Source organism: Clinocottus analis, unplaced genomic scaffold, assembly GCF_023055335.1.
Source record: "Clinocottus analis isolate CAN_PGR_092001 unplaced genomic scaffold, fCliAna1.0.p SCAF_14, whole genome shotgun sequence".
Lineage (NCBI taxonomy): Eukaryota > Metazoa > Chordata > Actinopteri > Perciformes > Cottidae > Clinocottus > Clinocottus analis.
The window spans coordinates 1991641-2011313 of NW_027175865.1; the positions used below are offsets into that span (position 1 = coordinate 1991641).

The 19673-nt window shown below is 46.6% G+C and overlaps 1 protein-coding gene across 1 annotated transcript in view; it reads right to left on the reverse strand.

The window, feature by feature from the left end:
• macf1a (microtubule actin crosslinking factor 1a) overlaps nucleotides 1-19673 on the reverse strand; it is a 173078-nt gene that overhangs the window by 75928 nt on the left and 77477 nt on the right. The window contains exons 7-22 of the mRNA XM_068576059.1: nucleotides 12143-12309; nucleotides 11332-11444; nucleotides 10592-10698; nucleotides 10079-10198; nucleotides 9565-9660; nucleotides 8672-8799; nucleotides 8393-8486; nucleotides 7962-8116; nucleotides 7026-7329; nucleotides 6670-6798; nucleotides 6475-6552; nucleotides 5544-5705; nucleotides 5219-5323; nucleotides 4461-4556; nucleotides 4215-4340; nucleotides 1616-1768 (exon numbers count right to left, since the gene is read on the reverse strand). Coding sequence (XP_068432160.1) covers nucleotides 1616-1768; nucleotides 4215-4340; nucleotides 4461-4556; nucleotides 5219-5323; nucleotides 5544-5705; nucleotides 6475-6552; nucleotides 6670-6798; nucleotides 7026-7329; nucleotides 7962-8116; nucleotides 8393-8486; nucleotides 8672-8799; nucleotides 9565-9660; nucleotides 10079-10198; nucleotides 10592-10698; nucleotides 11332-11444; nucleotides 12143-12309 — 2133 coding nt within the window. The remainder of the gene's footprint in view (nucleotides 1-1615; nucleotides 1769-4214; nucleotides 4341-4460; nucleotides 4557-5218; nucleotides 5324-5543; nucleotides 5706-6474; nucleotides 6553-6669; nucleotides 6799-7025; nucleotides 7330-7961; nucleotides 8117-8392; nucleotides 8487-8671; nucleotides 8800-9564; nucleotides 9661-10078; nucleotides 10199-10591; nucleotides 10699-11331; nucleotides 11445-12142; nucleotides 12310-19673) is intronic.

Below are 19673 nucleotides of genomic sequence, written 5' to 3' on the forward strand. Positions count from 1 at the left end.
GCAATGCTATGCACATACAGTATGCACATGGAATGTAAATTAAAAAGTTTAAAGCTGCGACGTGTCATTGCCTGACTGACTGACTGAATGAGGGCGTGTTAAATCCAGTTCAGTTCAGCTCACTGGTCGCCTCCTGCTCTTATCAGCGCTGATGCCGTCTCTCATCCTCACTTTTTACCTCTTAGGCGGTCAGTGTGAAAGTATTAGTATGTAGTAGTAGTAGTAGTAGTAGTAGTACAACAAAGTGGATAAATGGTGGACATACATGGAGATGAATCTGTGTGTTTGTGAGTGCTACGATCGCTCTCTACGGTCGATGTTCAACCGTCAAAACTGTAACCACAATTTTGTTTTCAGGCCCAATTTTCCATTTCTTTAGGATAGAAAATCCAATGAATGGGCAGGAAGAAGGACCAGAGTCACACACACCTACTGTTTGACCCGCCAGGGCGAGGATCAAACTCATTAACGACAGCGACTACATGGGCTGATAAGAGACGGGCAACCAGGCGGCGAGGCGTGTGTGTGCAGTGTGAGAATCTGAGGTGAGAGAGGGAGAATATAGGCAGCTATACCTGAACGTTTGTCTTGTCAGCCCAGAGGAAGGGAACAGGAGGAGGAAGAGGAGGAGGAGGAGGAGGAGGGTGGTGAGAAGGGAAAGGCAAAAAAGGTACATAAGGGTATGGAGAGAGAAAGGAGGAGACACAGGAAAGTGAAGGAGAGAAAGATTACTTTTGGTCACGTGCACGTTTGCCAGCACACACTGATTTGTTTTAACTTTCAGCTCCGATCGTCTGAAGAAGACCACCTTCCTTTCTCCACCTGGACGCAACACCACCTCACTTTCAGTGCGCTCCGATGGACTAACTGGCTCTTGAGGAATCTAACGCGGCAAACTAAAAATAGCAGCCTGTCCGTGATGCGGGGAGGGCGCTGGTTTCCCACCGGGGATGAGACAGATGTTTAATTCATTGGCTCTTCGACTCTCTGAGGACGTCGCAGCGAAGAGGGGGAGGAAGGGATGGAGACTTCACTCGTTTCTGTATGCGTTACATAAATGTGGCTCTGAGGGGGAATCAACGCACACCTTCAGCTCTCCGCTCATCAATCACGACTTTACTTCCTGCTTTTTGGCCGTTTACAAAGATACTAGGATCCTCTATTGAGAGAACGATGTGAGGGATAAATGCTGGATCGCGATTCAGCTTCCCAAATTGAGCGCTGCTATTTATACTCGCCGGTACAAGTGCAGTGAAAAAAAATCACCGCTATTCATCAATAGAGACCACCTGGGTGGTGGGAAGAGATCGTGTGTAGACACACAAAGTAAAACTAAAAACTAAACTCCACACCGCATGGAGGAAGGAGCGATAGATAATACAGCGGCCACAAAGTGGATGTGGGAGGGGCTTGGACAGGAAGTGCAGGGCAGAGGGGAGGCGGTCGGTGGTGAGGGTTAAAACAATAAGAGTGGGTGGAGTCTCAGTTCGTCCTGGAAGTCAACATTTCCTGACACAACAGCGATTTCTCCAGAGCTGAGATGGGAAACAGCAAGGCTATAACAAACTATAACATGCACACGCGTGTGTGTGTGTGTGTGGTGGGTCGCCCATACCTCTATCTGTCTGTAGTCGCAGATGGCTCTGATGGGCGTCGTGGACCTCAGGGTGCTCTCTGCGTTGCGCGGCCGGAGCTGCACCACCGCCTTGGCCCGGCCCACCAGGCTCGCCACCGTGCTGCGGTACTCGATCAGCTGCTCCTTCTCCTCCTGCGGGGCGGAGAGGAGCTTTAGGACCGACCCGTCTCAGAGTGATCATTCACTGAATGAGCGTCATGCTGTAATGAAGAAGACTTGAAACTAGAGGTTGAGACCATAAACTCATATTTACAGTGTTTACTGAGGGAATGCATCAATCTTTTCAGAGACTTCTATACGGTCCGTCTTTTTAGAAGTGGTCGAAACATGTTGGCTCTTTTAATAAATGCTTTTTGATGAGAGCATTGAATACTTTCCTGTCCTACTCGGTCATTTTCTGAGTTAGTCACTTATTTTTGTTGCTAAACGAGAATAGTATGAAGATAGATTTGTGTACTTTTTACCCAAGCAAATTTCGAGTTTGTAAGTAAATTATCTCCAAATCTTTGTTCTCAATGAAAAAAAAAAACACTCAAATTTAAAATTTGCTCGAAAAAAAAAAAAAAATTTGCTCAAAAAAAAAGAAAAAAAGAAAATGCTCTCAAAATTAAATTTGGTCTTTAAAAAAAATAAAAAAAAAGCTCTCAAAAAAAATTTGGTTTAAAAAAAAAAAATGCACTCAAAAAGAAAAAAATGGCGCTTTAAAAAAAAGCTCTCTCTTTCTAAAAAAAAAGCACTCTCAAAAAAAAAACCTTGAAAAAAACGGCATATTTTTTTGGAAGGTTTCTTTTTTTTGCTCTCAATTTTTTTTATTGAGAGCAAAGATTTGGAGATAATTGACTTATAAACTAGAAATTTGCTCGGGTAGAAAAGACACAAATCTACCTTCACAGAATAGTAGGCTTCATCCTGGGAGATGATGGTGAGCTAAATGTCACCGTACATCTTTCTTTATGTTATGTGTAGCATGGTAAAAAAAAAGAAGTGTGGATTATGAATAAGAATGATGGTTAGCCTATTAGCCTGTAGCCCCTGTGGTGAGTGGATTTCCCGACTCGCTCTCCCCATTAGGCCTTTAAAAAGGTGAGCTCTCCCACCCTGACAAGTAGATTCACATTCAATTTATGCCTGTCCCCCAGCAGAGGGAGTCATTACAGGTTCATTATAGAGACGCAGACAGCAGGGAGAGAGGTAGCGACCGCAAAGAGATGGGTTGAGTGAGAGGTGGAGACGGAGTGAGATAGAAGAAAGGAGGTAGAACGGGGTGATGGGGTGACGGGGCGCTATAAATAACTAAAATTACACCCCAGAAATGAATTTCACACTGACGCGTCTGTTCGCTGCAGTCAGCACGACGGGAACAAGTAAAATAACGAGCCGGAGGAAACAGAATTAATCAGGAGACGCATTTAAACGTGGGGGCATGAAGAAGTCCAAATTAATTAGAACCACAAGAACGAACCACCATCGCTATGAGAACAATTTGATTATCAGAGAAGCGTTGATATTCTCTCTCTGGGCATCTCGGGAGAAGTTAGTCTGGAGACGTACTAAATTGTCCTTCGACGACAGTAAGAGCTTACTCAAATCTAACCTTTAGTTTTAGACGTACTTTAATATCAGGATCTTAGTCAGACCGTGAGAAGTGTAATCTCCGCATGATAGAGAGTCAAAGGGCTGATGTCATATCATCTCCTCGGGTTGTGAACAAAAGCTTCTGCTGTTTGTTTGTTTTAAACTAGATGGATGCAATGAATAGATGCTCTCAGCGTTCCATCATAGCGCGTGGCGACGGGGACACACACACACTCACACACGGCACGTCACAAGGCTGCACACAGATCTTGTGAAAAGAGCAGCTGTTCGTGACACACGCCCTTTTTATTGAGGGGACGCTCACCGCTCCGGCCTGTGGAGCGCTGCCCACACGAGCACGGCCATCTGCTTCAAGTCAGAGGCGTGTGCGTGTGTGTGTGTGTGTGTGTGTGTGGAAGGTAGGTGTGAAAATGGCAGTCTAACAAATGGGACACGGAGAGGGAGGGGGGATGATTCAGCGAAAGCTCTCTTAACAGATTACTTCCCCGCCGTCGTGTGGCGCGCTGCGGCTGCCGAGGCGCAGCGACCATCAGGACGACGCGACTGCAGCGCTCCGTTGCCGCGCTGCTACGTGGACATGAGGAAGTAGTTCACGTTAAAGCTAAAGTCCTAGGGATTCTTTCACATTGGTTAAGTGTAGGTTTGCGCTGTGGACACAAGGTGGCGTCAGGGCTTGAGGTGAAACGGCGAGGGGGAACAGAAACGGTGAAAATGAGCACCTTTTGTTTTGAAAGGAAAGCCACTTCCTGGATTGATCGTACTGAAATAAAGACTTCACTCAACTTCTACGGTTTCCTACCGAGTGTCTTAGATACATTTGAGAGTCAGGTGCTTTGCTCGCCACTGAGGAATCTGTCTCAATTTGTGCATTTCTATTAAGTCCATGAATCTGCTGCATGTGACATTTCTTTGTGTGGAGTCGCCCATAAAAGTTCGACCAGCGTCAGAACTGGAGATCAAACCCGGAGGGTGGAACAGGTACCATTGAGTCCTGCAGCAGGTCCTCCAGTTTGCTCAGTCTGCTGTTCTTGTCACAGGTGTACTGTCTCTTGATGGTTTCCTGGAGCTGGCGCAGGTACGACTCGCAGTCGCGAGCATCTCCCATGAACTGAACGCGGGAGACAGGGACGGTAAACATGATTAGTGGGATGATTTTCACCGGGATCACGCCCGGTGTCGAGGAAGAGCAGCCAGCACAGGTCTCCCATGTGGGTTTTTGTCGCCTCACCTGGAAGTAGGCCGTGTTGTCCTTGAGATGCTGCTCCACGCACACGCAGAGCTGGTTCACCCACTGCCACTGAGTCTGCAGGGCCGCACTGTACGCCTGAAAGCAGAGAGAGAGAGAGAGAGAGAGACGCCGCACTGCAGTTACGTTCCCATAATACTGTTTTCCCCAAAATATTCATTTAGTTTCAGTAGTTGAACCTCTAGATGACCAGTTTGTTTACATAGTCCCACTGCTGTTTTCTTCATGAAGTCTGCACTGTTAGCGCTGTTAGCTCCTAGCTGCCGGCTCAGCCGTCGCCATGTTGAGAGCCATTAAGAGGCAATCGATATGCTCTTTTCTTATGAAGCCCTTTCTTAGAGTCTGAGTGTCTGTACACAGTATATTATAGACGTATTATGAGCTAGGGTGGAACTTTCAAAATAAAAAAACAACTTGCCAAAATGTATAAGAAATGCATTAACACAGCCAAAACGATGGAATAATTTAAAAAAAAAAAAATGTCTCTATTGGATATAATTAGAAATTCAAACTGTTTGGCAAAAAGTTTTCCTTAAAAGTCACATTTCAACTTCTTCCCTTTTGAATGCCATTTACATTCATAGACTTCTCAAAATGCAAACTAAATATCACGAAGAGCACGGTCGAACCGAAGAAAAGTGGGATTTTATATCAGAAGCATTTAAGGTTGAGCTGCTCCGACAAACGAGGCCCGAGCCGACATGTTTAAAGGTCATTCAGTCGCAGGAGAAAAGATTCACCTCCACGGTCTGTTTGGCTGGATGGTTCTCCAGACACAGGCGGTTGGCCGTTTCCTGCAGCGACTGCATCACATCTTGTTTCTCCTCCAGCTCTAACCTCGTTTCCTGCAAACAGAACCGGAAGAGACGGGCGGTTGCAGTAGATTACTGGTTTTTATATTTGTGTAAACTAAAAAAAGAGAGGCTTGTCTTATGAACGCCTCTCTCGCTCTTTTTCCTTTTAACAAACGCCTCCCAGAGGCCTGCGGCGTCACGCTGGCGTTGCACGAACGCGACAGGTAGTTGGGGGGCGGGCCCCTTCCCCCCCTCTCCCCCTCGCACTCACGCTGTACAAGTCTCTCTTGGCGTTCATGCCGGTGTTGTTGTCGCTCCAGTCGAAGGCGATCTCCTCCTCCTCCCTCTCGTTGAGCCAGATCAGCTCCTCGGTGCAGTGTGACACGAAGGCGTGCAGGCTCTCCAAGCTCCGCAGGCGCCACGACGAGTGTTCCTATGTTAATCACACAAACAGACATCGTCATCAATACCGATCAGCAGTGCAGAGAGAGAGAGAGACAACAACGTGGATGACAAAGGTCACTGAAGGTCAGACACGGCCGGTGTTCAGACGAGACCGTTTTATTTTAACATATTAGACTTTTCTACACAGCGTGGTTTGAATATCTCTTTGTTTCACTCCATGAAGCAGGACAAAATGTCAACAGCTACTTGAAAATAAAAATCTATTTTCTCCATATTTTTTTTAATAAAATGTTGTATAAAACAGGCTATGAATGATGCATGAACAAATGCCTCTGCAAAACCCTTCAGAATATCGATGGAAATTATACAAAAGTTTGGTGGAGAGCTGTGGCCTTTACCGATTCATTTTTAAATGAGCTTTCATACAAGGATATAAATAATCTTTTAAAAGACATTATTCCATCGAGCGTCATTTTCTAATTTCCCACAGCATATATATACATATATAATTTTGTGATCGTGCTCATCTAATCCTTCATACAGTGTTAGGAATTAATAATGTATGTAAAACCAGAAATATATTAAGACACAAGAAGCAAGAGGGGACAAAGAAATCAAAAGAGAGAGAGAGAGGAGGGAGGAGCAAATAGAGCAGATGCAAAATTAAGTGTTGAGAGTCCTGCCACGGTGTAATGGGATTAACTGATGAAGGGGGTGAACTGGGAGACAAAGAAGCGTTACCACTAAAACACACACAATGACAGACAGACACACACAGATCTTTCTCAGACACTGACCAGGAGCTTGCAGTACTGGTGCTCCAGCTTGGCCAGCGTTTCAGAGTAACTGCTCTTGAAGTTCGGAGACACTTTAGCCTGAAGGAGAGGAAGGTAGAGCATCGTCACAAACCTCTCGTGGCTCTCGGCCCGGAGATGTGCAGAGTAGGATGGATCGACGTGTGTGTGTGTGTGTGTGTGTGTGTGTGTGTGCACCTCGTAGCCGCGAGCCTCCTGCAGGCTGCTCACGAGCTCCTCGACGGCGGCGTGTACGGCGGTGTGCTCCTGTAGGTTGTTTTCCACCGAGGGGAGGTCGGCGCCCCATTCGGCTCGCTCCAAAAGGTCCTGAAACGCACAAAACATTTCTTATAATGCCTTTTGAATGTAGATTTGATTATTAGTTATGGTAATATTAATGGTTTTGAATATTTCGACCGTTTCATAAGTATTTTAAATGTCAGGATTTGTTCCTTTCTTCTGTTTTATGTGTCCGTTCTATTTCATACACTAAATCAAATCACTACATTTCAAATCATCAAGACAGAAATCCACCAAGAGCTCCGGTTTCTGACCTGCGTCTCCTCCACCCATCCCAGCAGCTCGTAGATGAACCTCAGGCTCCCTTCGTCCTCCGATGACGACATGGCCACCAGCTGGGAGCGAGCCGTGGGCCGTCGCAGGAGCGCGGCGCCGACCGCGCCCACGGCCCCGACGGCCCCCAGCAGGGTCTGGCCCAGCGTCAGGCCGCCGTCCGTGGTTCTCTGACTGGGGCGCTCCGCCCCGATGGTGCCCAGCGCCTGGGAGAAGTTGCCTTTCCTGTAGACGCTGGAGCACTGCAGTCTGAGGGAGACCAGCTCCTCTTGAAGGCAAGTCACTCTGAGGATGACAGAAACACGCTCATCGTTACGTACTTATTGCTTTTGTGTTCGATTTGTGTTGAAGACGCAGCGATGTCGTATAGAGACAGGAAAGCATTCAGTCAGCAGCTTAACTGGTTCATTGTCTGCTGCTCGGGGTTCCTCAATGACACGACACAACAAGAGGTTTGGCGATGTTTTTAACTTCAACTTTTTAAATAAACTGCCGTCAGCTTCTCCCAGAAATCCCAGGACTTCATCAGTGGTTTTTATTATCCGCAAAGGTCTCACAATCCGAAACAAATACACTGAATAAAGAAGCTTCACTTTACAAATTTGGGTTTCTCTGACGCTGTTCAGCGGGACAAGAAACGTCCAGAACTTGTTTCTCTGATACCTTAAAGTCCAGTTGTTCATGTGGAAATATTATGATTAAAAACAACCAAGATCTAAAAGGTTTCTATAAAAGCTGAGGCTTATAATTGTATATAAAAATGTGAAAAAAAAAGGCAGACAAACACAATACTGACGTCTGTAGAAAGAATATATGACGCAATAGCCTGCTAGCTTTCTCTGTGTTTGTAACTCATTGAATTGCACAAGAACCACTAAGAGAAGTGTTTTTAACCTGTTTGAGTAAACCGAACTCACCTGAACTCCAGCTGCTCCACCTGGTAGTACTTCTCATCCCGCAGGACCTTGAGATCCTGGTTGAGTTGTCTGATCAGAGACTCGCAGTCCTGCAGGCAGCACGCCAGCTCCCTCTCACACTGCACCGGCTCGCCGCTCTCCACCCGAGACATGTCCTGGACGCCACAGCAGGGAAGGTTGGATGAGCTTTTTTTTGCATCTGTATCTTTCTATGAGCTTCTAATAAAGTGATGATGTGGATTAAGTAAAAAAAAGAGTATTGGCAACACAGCTCAAACGGATAAAAATGCTAGTGGCGAAAAAGAGAAAGAACTGGACGTTTGTGTTCACAGATAATCAACATGTTGTGAACTACCTCGCCAAATTACCCAACATGCACCGAACATACACCTGCTGCCCCTGCATGTGTGTGTGAAGAGAGCAGTACTCACAGCCTGGAGTGTGTTCTTAGCGAGGGTGAGCTTCTCCTCGCCGTCCAGAGCCATGTTCTGGATCTTGTTAGCCCTTTGTAGCAGCAGCTCTAGCCTGAAAACAGACAGAGCGAGAGAGAGAGAGAGAGAGAGAGAGAGAGGTTAAAAGGGCTCGTCTCTGAAAATCACACTTGATGAGAAATTGACCGCAAAGACTTGCATCAGCGTTTTATATTTAATTGCGTGCTTCCTGCTGAAGTCGATATTTGAATGGACTCGTGAGCCAGGGAGTGCGAGTACCTCTCCACAGCCGGCCGAAGAGCCTTCTCTCTCTCCAGCATCTCCAAGATGAGTTTGCCCCACTCCTCCTCCAGGTCGTTGGGATGGAGGCCCTGAGGGAGCTTGATACGTCCGAACTCTATCCATACCTGGACACACACACACACAGTAATTACATACTTATGTCCCACGATGCCTCAGTGCATGTGCACTACAGTGTGTTTATAAGAAGTGGACGCAGTCACTGTGACGTCATCCGTTGGTTTGCAGATAACCGTTTTCAAGCCTCAATTTCCACATTTTGTCCGTCGCCATCTTGGTTTTGTGGAAACCAGAAATGACCATACAGTTCTTGCACTAAAGGGGCGGGGCTTGAAAAAAGCAATTCGCCGTCGCTATGCCGTGGTAGAGAGAAAAAAACTACTACAATTTATGGTTTATTTGACTCTAAATGGAGCATAATTCATATTAAAGAAGACATGAAACTAGAGATTAAGACATAAACTCATGTTTAAAATGTTTACTGAGGGAATAAATCAAGAGAGAAGTAGATTATTTTTCTCATAGACTTCTATACAACCAGAGGAGTCGACCCCCTTGTGGCAATTTGGAAAAATCCATTTGGAGCCTCCGTTACGTCAGCGCCACATTTAAACGTGATCATAAGTCACAGCACAGACAAACTCTCCGGTACGATCAGCTGAGTGAGAATAAAAGAGGAACTATCATCCACTCCACTCGTGTCCGTTGAGACAATCTGAGCCGTTGATGACAACAGAAACGGTAGAAATGTCTTCGCTCCAGGAGACAAATGCAGCCGATTAGTAAACTCGCACGAACCCGCTGATAACAAAACACTCTGTCCCTCTGACTTCGTCTCTTTCGCTCATGTTTCTCCTCCGTTCATTTCTTACCTCAAACAGTTTGTAGAGGTGTTGGATGTGACCTTTCTCGACCTCCTTGGCGGGGATTTCCGTCTCTTTAAAATGGACGTACTCGTTGTAAAGTGCCTGAAGGAGGAAGTAAGTCAAGGATGAGGTCGATATTACTGTGACACATGCTTTGGTTAAGGTCAGACACAAGTTAGTGCTGTGGGAGAGACAGTAAGAGATCTCCGGATGGTCGTTATCACGCTTCTCAACGAGCATCTCAAGCTGCTGCCCACTTCCTTGTTATCAATATACTTCAGATCTTTTCTTTAACATGATTTTCTTATTCTCCCTGGCTGCTTGTTGGTGGGACTGGAGAGAAAGTCGAGCAAGTTCACACGGATTATATTCCCATTGACAACCAAATGTTGCCACGAGACTATTCGGATCACAAGACCCGACTATTTTAGGTTCTTATCAGTTCAGTCGAACTGTTTCTCTCCTTCGTTCACGAAGTTAACGCCGTCTCTTCCCCGTCTCTTGGAGAGAGCTCGCTCACCTTGAGTTCAACGGGGTTTTGTGGGAAGTTCTTGTTGGCCATGAGGGCCGTATGCTGGCGGCTCCACTGGAGCAGAGAGGAGAACCTGGACTGGTACTCCGACCAGCGCTGGTCCACCTCCTGGTGACGGACGAGGAGCGAGCAGGAGGACGAGGAGATGGAAGGAGAGCGAGAGGGGGAGGGGAATCGTACATTACAAACAGATTTTTTTATAGGTTTAATTTCACTCCAAGATAGTAATGTATAATAAATGGCAACAGCATCATTAAGTTAACAAAAAATGATTTGAAGGTTCCAGGTCATTACTCAAGAAGCTGCACACTTGACGAGCAAAACTAAATGAGGAAAGACACTTTTCTTCTGAGAATGATGATGGAAAACAAACATGAAGAACTATTGCACAAATGAAGGCAACTGAGGCAAATGTGCAGTATGATATAAACTGTAGTACATACATGTTAGAATTACTCTTGTGTGTGTGTGTGTGTGTGTGTGGAGCAGAACGAGTCTTGCCTGTGCGGCGATGCCCTCTCCTCCCTCGGGGATTTTGGGGAAGGCATCATAGATGGAGGAGACGTAGGTGATGACCGACTTCTCGTCCGGAGATGGAACATCAACGTCTGAAGAGAAAGAAAGATGGAAAATTAAAACGACCGTTTGCTTTGGATTACACTCAGACAGCTAGAAAATAGCAACGTGTGAGTGACAGGTAATACGCGGTAATATCAGTCCAACAGTGACTTCCTGCGGGTGCAGTCAACATCAGACTAAATGTGTCTGCTAACAGGAAATGAATAGCTCAAGGCAACCGATTTGACGCTTGTGGAAAAAGAAAACGCCTAAAGGCCACAGTCATTAAACACATCCACATTCATCAGTCAGTCATCAGGGCTGGCAGGTGCTTTTATTGGCATCCTTTCAAAATAAAAGCCGCAACTAGAAAAATCTACCTGACTTATTTCTGCTTGTACCACAAGCAGTGTCACGTTCTACTCTCTTTAAACAGCACAACCATGGCGAGAAGCAGAGGGAACTCTAAAATAGTAGTATTATACAGTTATAATAAGAGAAATCATAAAAAAAAGGAAAAATTTGAATTTATACATTTTAAAGTGATACCAATAATTGGTGTCAATCATCCCGAGTCAATCGTCCATTCAACAGTTACGCTTGAGGGATTTTGAAAGATACGATGAGCTCAGACTTGTGCAAACCGTTGCCATGTAGAATAAAGTTTACTCGTTCAGTCTCACCCTCAGCGTCCAGCAGACTCGTCACGCCCAGCGACTCGGCGATCTCGAAGGCCTGCTCCAGGTTCTCCCGGTTGCTCTGCCGCGACAACGCCTCCATGTCGATCAGGTCTGGCCTGCGAAGCAAACAGATGGGATGTTGTTAGAGAATTTTAAGAGCGTGTCTGTGAAGCAGCCTGGTAGTGGTTAAAGTGTTTCTACAGTACCTTCAGAAACATCTGTGACTTGTCGGGTATTTTCGTAAATTGAGTGCAGTTTACAATTAACCTGTTAAACAATGTGGAACCAGTTTTGTCTCTAAACCTCTAAAAAAAATGTATATCTGCAAAAATATCACTTTTAAAAGATATTTTGATGGTAATTATGAACATCCAGCATGATATGAGCCAGAGTACCCAAAAATGCTTCCTGGAGCGATTAATAAGACACCTTTTTGGAAAGATTAGGACCTAAAGAATCAGAATCTGCAACAAAAATCACAATAAAACAAAGTCTTGTCCTGTTAGGAAGGAGTTTCAGTCAAGAAACTGTTTCGTTTGGTTCAAAAATGGAAAAATTACGTATTTTATGCCAAAAGATGGTCTGAATGGGGCATGCTGGGACTTAAAATTGGCGCTGGAGGATTTTCGCGCACGGTTTCCAAAAGGTTAAACTGTCTCAACATATTTTATTACACGTAAAACACGAAAACTGAAATATAATTTTAAAAAGGATCAATATTTTGAGGCATTTTGAGACTCTTTTTTTTTTTTCAAACTCAGTTTGAAGAACCCAGACTTCCCAGCAGCTGACGTCTGCGGCTGCTCGTGCTGACCTGTATCTGTGCAGCAGAGCGTTGAACATGCGTCCGTCGCTCCAGGAGGAGGTGAAGTTGACGCAGCGGAGGCCGGGGTAGCCGCCCGTCGCCTGCTGGCTCCATAGCAGCAGCTTCTCTTTGGCCGTGAGGTCGCCCGACTCGCCGCTCACGTAGATCTCTGAAATCTGGAGAGAGCAGACAGAGGAGGGGCTTAATACTGGGCCAGTCGACAAAGCCATATACAGCAGGACCAAATAGCCTTTTTTTTAGGCCACGATGAGTCAGCGAAAACTACCGACGGTTGTGGCTCTCCAAGACAATTTGGCTCAGCCTCCCGCGTCAATCCGAGCTCTTCGTTCAACCTCCTGATGATTGAGAACCTTCAGTGTGCGACAAACTGTGTGTGTGGATGCATGCTTTTCTGTATTAATGTAACAAGCTATTTCTCCACAATTCTCTTACTCCGTCATTAGCCCCCCGACACTTTCCTCCTCTTCTTCTCCCCCTTCTTTAACCTCGATCTGTCTGCTCCGTTTGCCTCGTTCTTTCATCTGCTCGGCCTCGGATGCTAATCAATCTTCTCAGCCCGCTAACGCGCTTCCCCTCACTTTGCTTTGCACCGACGTCTTATGTGGAGCGCAGTGCTCGACTCGCGATGCACAACAACTCTTAAAAAAAGTGACACTAATTGTTTTTTCCTTTTGCATTATTGAGGAGTCACTCTCCTTTGTTTCCTATTTCTGAAAGGGAATGCTTCCTAATTATTAGGGCTTTTCAAAATAAGTCTCAACATCGACGTCTAAATATTTAGCTCCTGAACCCCTGCAGAATATTAAGTCCATGTTGACTTCTGGTTTCCATAGAGAAACCAGGCTTCCATGGAGACGGACAGCTACTTGATCTCCGTCTCCTGCCCACTGAGCAACATGACCACATTTCCTCACCGTGTCCTTCTTCCAATCCATTAGCTCTCTTTAGGCCCGACTGTCGGCACAGCCATGCGTACGTGCTGAGCTCCCTCCTTCACTCTCTCTCTCCTGGTTGCTAATGTAGTGCGGTATGAAAGTTCAGGGCGTGCCAGGAGGCCGCAGCCACAAGCCAAAGAGGACGAGGGGGACGACGACTTGCAACTGTGCATGTAGCTTCACATGAAGTACTATTTGTTCATTAAGGCACAGAGCTGTGACACACCGGTGTGATTGAGTCATTGTTTGATGACGAGACTTCATTAAAACACCACAGGTGATGACATCAACATGCAATACTCTCCGCGGTGGGGGATAAGACGAGGCTACAACGGAAATTAAAGAAGAAAGACTTGAAATACTAGAGACAGCTTCAGACATAATAAGACTACATAGCCCAGACCGTTTTATCCCACTACTTGGCTTGCAAACCGGATGAGATTGACTAAATATGATTTGTACATTCAGTGAGCGGTTTAGGACGCCAAAGTGTTCGACCCAACGACCGAGAAGGTCTTTTGTCTCGGCAGCAGTTCAATTCTTTTAATAAACACCTTTAGTTGTGGTTTTTAGATTTAAATTTAGCATCTTTCTACGTCGGTTATGTGTCTTGTTTCATATGGCATGTTTTGGTGTTTTTTGTCTGTTTTGCACCGTGAACCTTTTCTGTTTTTCTCTGTGTGAGTCTCTTGTTGTCGATACTGACAAATGAGTTTCCCTCCTCTGGATTAATAAAGCTATCTATCTAAAACGAGGACTAACACTAACGGAGAGAACAATGTTTCAGCATTTCAGAGACGCTAGCAAGCTTTAAATGTTGCATCCAAATGTCATTGTTGTGGCGTGTTTGATATTCAAACAGCGGACTCGAGTTCTACAGAATTCATACCGGGTCACAACCTTGCTTCGGTTTATGCGGCGAGCGAGGCTCACTGCTGACCTTCAGCCAGATGCGTCCGTGGCAACTTACTGAAATGGTTGCTCTGGATAATGAACAGGGACGAGGATCAATTTAAAAATGGGATTAAAAAAGGCTTTTTACGAGGACACCTTCATGTTCTGCTAAAAACTGAAGACCTCAGAGTACATGATCATGGTATTTGACAATCTGTACGCGCAAGGTTTTTCCACCAAATACATGTTTACTTCTGGCCGCTAATTACTGGGCCTCCTGCTCATATATTCTGTCCACTTCTCTTGCCAAGCTGCACTTCATTACGTCAGCGTTTGTCTGCAAACAGTAAGGAGTAGCTACACACAGTTCTGACCGATGTGTGTGTGAACTAAAGTGGATGATGCAGCTAGTGCGTTAGCATATTTAGCGGTGGGGTTCGCGGCTCGAATCGGGCGAGCGGTGGATTCGGCCGTGTGTTTTCCCGCAGAGCTCCGTCTCTCTGTATGCATCCACCGCCTCCTTTGCAGAGAACGACAGAGCATTTAATCCTCCACCTGAATATTGATACAGCCCTCCATGTAAGGCCTGCACAGAGCACCTGCACTCTCACTGCAGCGCGTCTCATCCACCACTCACTCGCTGTGCATCCCATAATGTGCTATTCCATAATTCATCATCTGCAAATACTGTATATACTGCATGTGAAGGTGTCTTGGAGCCTCTGACAGTAAAATAACTAATATTCTAAACAGGTTCAGCAGCTTTTGACTGTATCTCACAAAGAATGAAGCTTGTTATCATGTGGACAACTGAGAGCAGAAATTTGGTCTCCTGAAGAAAAAAAAGTAAGCGTACCTTGAGTTTAGAAAACTTTAGCATGTGCTCAAAGTCAAGCGCCGTGTGCTGAAGTTTCTAAATGTATTAACTCTAAATCTTTATGAAGCGCTGACACACTGATAGCAAGAAAGCTATATTATTTTGGCTGACGCACACGCCGTCTGAAGCCAGTGATCTGTGACGTCATTGAAGCGCGTCAACATCAGACAATAAGATCTGTGGCACAACTGACGGATGAACGTGACAACGTACACATTCACATGCCTTCATCAAACCAGACAAGAACACAAAGCAGTGAGTAATATACAGTGTGAACATGAACGATGCCAATTTCAGCGCTCCAACGAGGCACAAATCCCTGCAGTGGACATATCACTGTGTATGTCTGAAGTGGTTTCAAGACATTACATGCATCTCTGCTGCCGGGTGTTGGTCTACATGTGCTTGGTATAGTCGTACAGATGCGTACGTGAGTGAAACGTACAAACGCAGGTACACCCAGAGGTGTGTATGTGAGGTGGCAGCAGAGACTCTAGCCACAGACATCCATGTTGCCGCCCCCTTTTAAAAGCATGGCCTCTTTGAAGTTTGTGGAGGAGGGAGAGCGAGGGATGAGTGAGATAAAACAAAAAACAAAAAGGGAGAATGTTAGGTGGAGAAGAGAATGAATAGTTCTATCGGCACTACAAACAAAAATAAAGGATGGTTGGGTGGACGAAGGACAGATAGACATCTTGGGAGGGCGGGTATACGGGTAAATGTGAGTGTTGGGAGAAATCCCCTCGAGGCTCGACAAACCAGACGTCTGGCTGATGAATGCGCATCTCAAATCCCTTTTTTATGCAGGGACGGGCATCACAGGCACACACACACACACAAAGGCCGGCTGCACTTTAAACCGAAACTCATGACACATGAAACGCACAAAACCCCCCTCTTAAGCAGGGATCTCTGTGGATTCACTGTTTCAGTGTTTGTTTCCCATGACTCAGCAAACTGAGCCTTTAAATGAGGCACGTAGCATTAAAGCCAGCATGCGGTCCACCGCAGCCTCGCCGTGCTGCCTGGGTTACATGGAGGGGAACGGACAAACAAACCTGTGGCAGTCGTCGTGGGAAAAATAATTACATAAATAAAAGCGCCCGTCGTCTGCTGTAATGCTGCAGAGAGCTGCAGCAGTTGTTTTTTTTATTTTCAAGGTGAAGGGGAGCTGAAAAGCTGTGAGTCTCTCCCTCCCTCTCTGGTAAACTAACCCTGAAACATTTTTCACATCCCAAACACGTACTGTGCAAAGACGCCCTGGGCAGGAATCATAGCCAAGTCCAGATGTGTGGGGATAAGTTTGAAACGCACCCAGGTCAAACCCATGCCCTTTATTATTTACATTTCACCAGATATGGACAGAAAACAGTGAACATGGTACAGAGCCATGTCCAACGTACTGTAGGGTTGGGCAATGTGCTCAAGTTCTCCAACCACCACCTTTAGCCCAAGAACCGCCTCCAGTAGCACCACAACCGCCACCATTAGCCCAACAAGCACCACTGTTAGCCCAACAAGCGCCACTATTAGCCCAACAAGCGCCACTATTAGTCCAACAAGCGCCACTATTAGTCCAACAAGCGCCACTATTAGCCCAACAACCACCCAATCAAAATGTGTCTGGAGCCTTATGTCAAATAACCAAAGTTGGCATTAAATGTCTAGGAAAATTCAGAAAGGGGTTCGATTATTTTTATTAACAGTTTTAGAATATTTTCTTGGCAAAGTTTATATGTGGCATATATAGCCTAGGTAGTTTGGTTTATAAATTAAAAAAGGTTATGTAAAACAAATAATGTTTTCTTAAAGTATAATAAGTGCCAAAATTAGAACAAAGAGACCTCCTGGTAGGAAGCAAAATTGTAAAGCATGTCTAAGATTATGTTTCAATGAACCGATCTCACCCTTCTACTTTTTCCCCAACAAGTAACCTTCAATTTTTATCAACCGAAACCACCAGAGCTAACGCAGACAGATGCAGTGAAATTGTGGGCCGTTGTTCAGAAAATGACCAGTTTCCGTTCAAAGCGAGAGGGGACGGCGTCATCTGAAGCGGTGACCCTTCTCTCACACAAACAAACACCCGGCCCGTCCGTCTGCCTCTCACGCTGGAACAGACGTCAGCTGTGGGCGAGTGTCTGTGGTGTGAGGAAAGCGACAAGCAACGGAAGGAGGTGAAGGAGAGGAAAAAGCGCGAAGGAGGGAGGAAAGGATACCGGGAGAGAAAGGATGGAGAGACGATCTGGGCTGTGCTGATTAGGCTCTGGGGACGGTGATGGAAAGAATGGAGGGAGGCAGAGTGTCTTTCAAGAGCTGATAACAAACACACACAACCGCAGACACAATGGACAAATGACAACAGAGGCACACAAAAACCCGCCTAAATAAAGAGGTAGGGTCATGCAGGTGATATTGCTGCTGAATGTCAACCACACAGACGTCTTTGCTAATGAGGCTGCAACTTCGTCGCTCACACAAGTTGAACTCATGATGCTCACGTCGCTGAATATTCTGCCATTAATCTCTTGCATGTGTTAACTCGTGGCCTAAAGCGGTAATTCCTCACATTTTAAGAAGCTGGAATGACATAAACAAGTAATACCAGAAGCGTTTTTGCTGAATCATGTGGTTTGCTGTTAGCCTGGATAGCAAATGCTCTGAGATCTGCTCCCAGTCAGCGGGAACCTCTGAATTAAATCAACCAATTGTTGTAGCACTCTTCATGACAGAGATAAAAAGGGAAAGCTCTCAGACCGGTTGGGCTAATGGATTGTATGTGTTTGGAGGACAAAAGGTAAAGTAAGATAAAGCAAACCTGTGGCAGATACCGCGCAGTCGCCTGCTGCAGAGACAGAGGACTCTCCACCATTGAGTCGAGTCTCTCTGAAGAGCTACTGGTCAGCCCTCCCCAGTCCGTCTGACTCGGGGTGGTGCCCGCCGTTTCCGGAGAGGTCAGCGGCAGGTCGCTGGCGTAGCCCGACTCCAACAGGGGCGACTGCTCCTGCGCACGAACCGGAGTGTCCCAGCCGAAACCCTTGACGGCAACGGCCTCCTGAATCCGAAATTGGTTCGAGGACGCGAGGGAATCCCCCGCGGACATTTCGGCTCTACTTTTGTCTTCTTCGGACAGCTGGACTTTGAGAATATTCCCTGTGACCGGCGACGGGGCAAAGGGCTCAGAGCGCACCTCCACCTCACTGTCGCTTCCGCCCTTCCACACTGGCGAGCCAAAATCACTGGGGTACACCGTCCTCACCACGCAGAGTTTACCATCCACCTCCCGGATGTGGACCACGCCTTTGTGCTCCCTCCCCGAGGGCGTCCGCAACACTGTTATGGTTCCCTCTGGTCCTCGTTTGGCCTCCCCATCTCCCTTTTCCTCTCTCTCAATCCTCCCCTTGTCTTTTTTCTCCTTCTTTTGTCGGAGGACCCAAGGTTTCTCTAGGACCCCTTGGACTTTCTCCTTGACGCGACAGACCCTCCCTCCGCCTGGGGTGGTGCTGCCCATGGCCGCGGCTGCGTTGACCGGGGTGGCAGTTGTGGTTTGGCTGGGAATGCTGGAGACGTCTACGATGCCGCTGACGGAGTCTTCCTCCCCCGGGAGGCAGAAAACCCCTCTCCAGGCTGGGCTGGGCTTTGGGGACACTTCAAGGATCCTGTTGCCCCGTACACTGGTACTAACGGAGCCGGGGGAAAGGGTATTGCTGTGCAATTTGGTCTTGGAATGAGTTAACTGGACATCAGGCACTGTTGTAAGAGTCCTGGCTCTGTTGCTAAAATCCGCTGTGTCTATAACTGCGGCCTTTGCCTCGTCTTCTTCATCCTCTGCCTCCCTTTCGTCCGTCCGATGGCGCTCAAAGTCTTCCTGCTCCGGCTCTCCTTTTCTGGTCTTCTTGCCCTTGCGCTTTCGCCTGAAACGGAGACGCTTCTTTGACGAAAGTGGGGCGACTCCAGAGCGTTCCCCCTCCCGAGGAGGTCTAACACAACCCATGGAGTTCCCCATGTCTTTGTTGTTGACGGATTAACACTGGACAAAATAGAAACCGCAAGAAAATCCAGGCAGTTAATCCATCAGAGAGGGACAATGTTCATTTGGGTTGTAACATTTATTTCAAGTGTCTGAGAGCAAAAATCCCATCCTTCAAAAAAAATAAAGGGTAAATGTACATATTGGCTAGTAAATGACTGACATCTCCCTCAATCTGACACATGTGAGTAATGTAAAGTAAGGAAGAGCGCTTGAATCACCATTTTCCACGGCGGCGTCTTAAGCACAAGCCGGTGAACAGAGACAGGGTTTGTATGGGGCAGACGGCAGCAGGCCGGCGTGTCGGAGCACCCGCCTGTCCTTCCTCTTTCCCTCACTTAAGCTGACGAGGATCCCAAAAGGGGAGCGCCGGCCGGGCCTGTCGTCCCCAAGGGCCCTGCTGTGTAACAGTGTGTGTAAGCAGGTGGACCGCTTGCTTCTTTACCATTTATCCCAGAAGACCTGTGGTTTGCAGTCAAGGACGCCAGGACACGGTTGTGCTAGCAGAGCCACACAAGGGAGGACAAATAAGTGAAATTAGGGTCAGGCATGATTCATCGCAGGGCTTTTTTGGGCAGGTGAGCCGTTACCGGGTGTTAAGGCAATGTGTCAGGCGGGATGAGGGGTTTGGGAGAAAGAGAGAAATGCTATTCAATCCGGTGCTATTCAGGCCATTAGTGAAGCCCCTGCTGCTTCACAGAACCGGCAGGTGTCTTTTCTCACTTCTCAATGTCATAGTTCCTCCAGATATAAGAGGCGGCTGAGGAAAAACACCATCGTCCT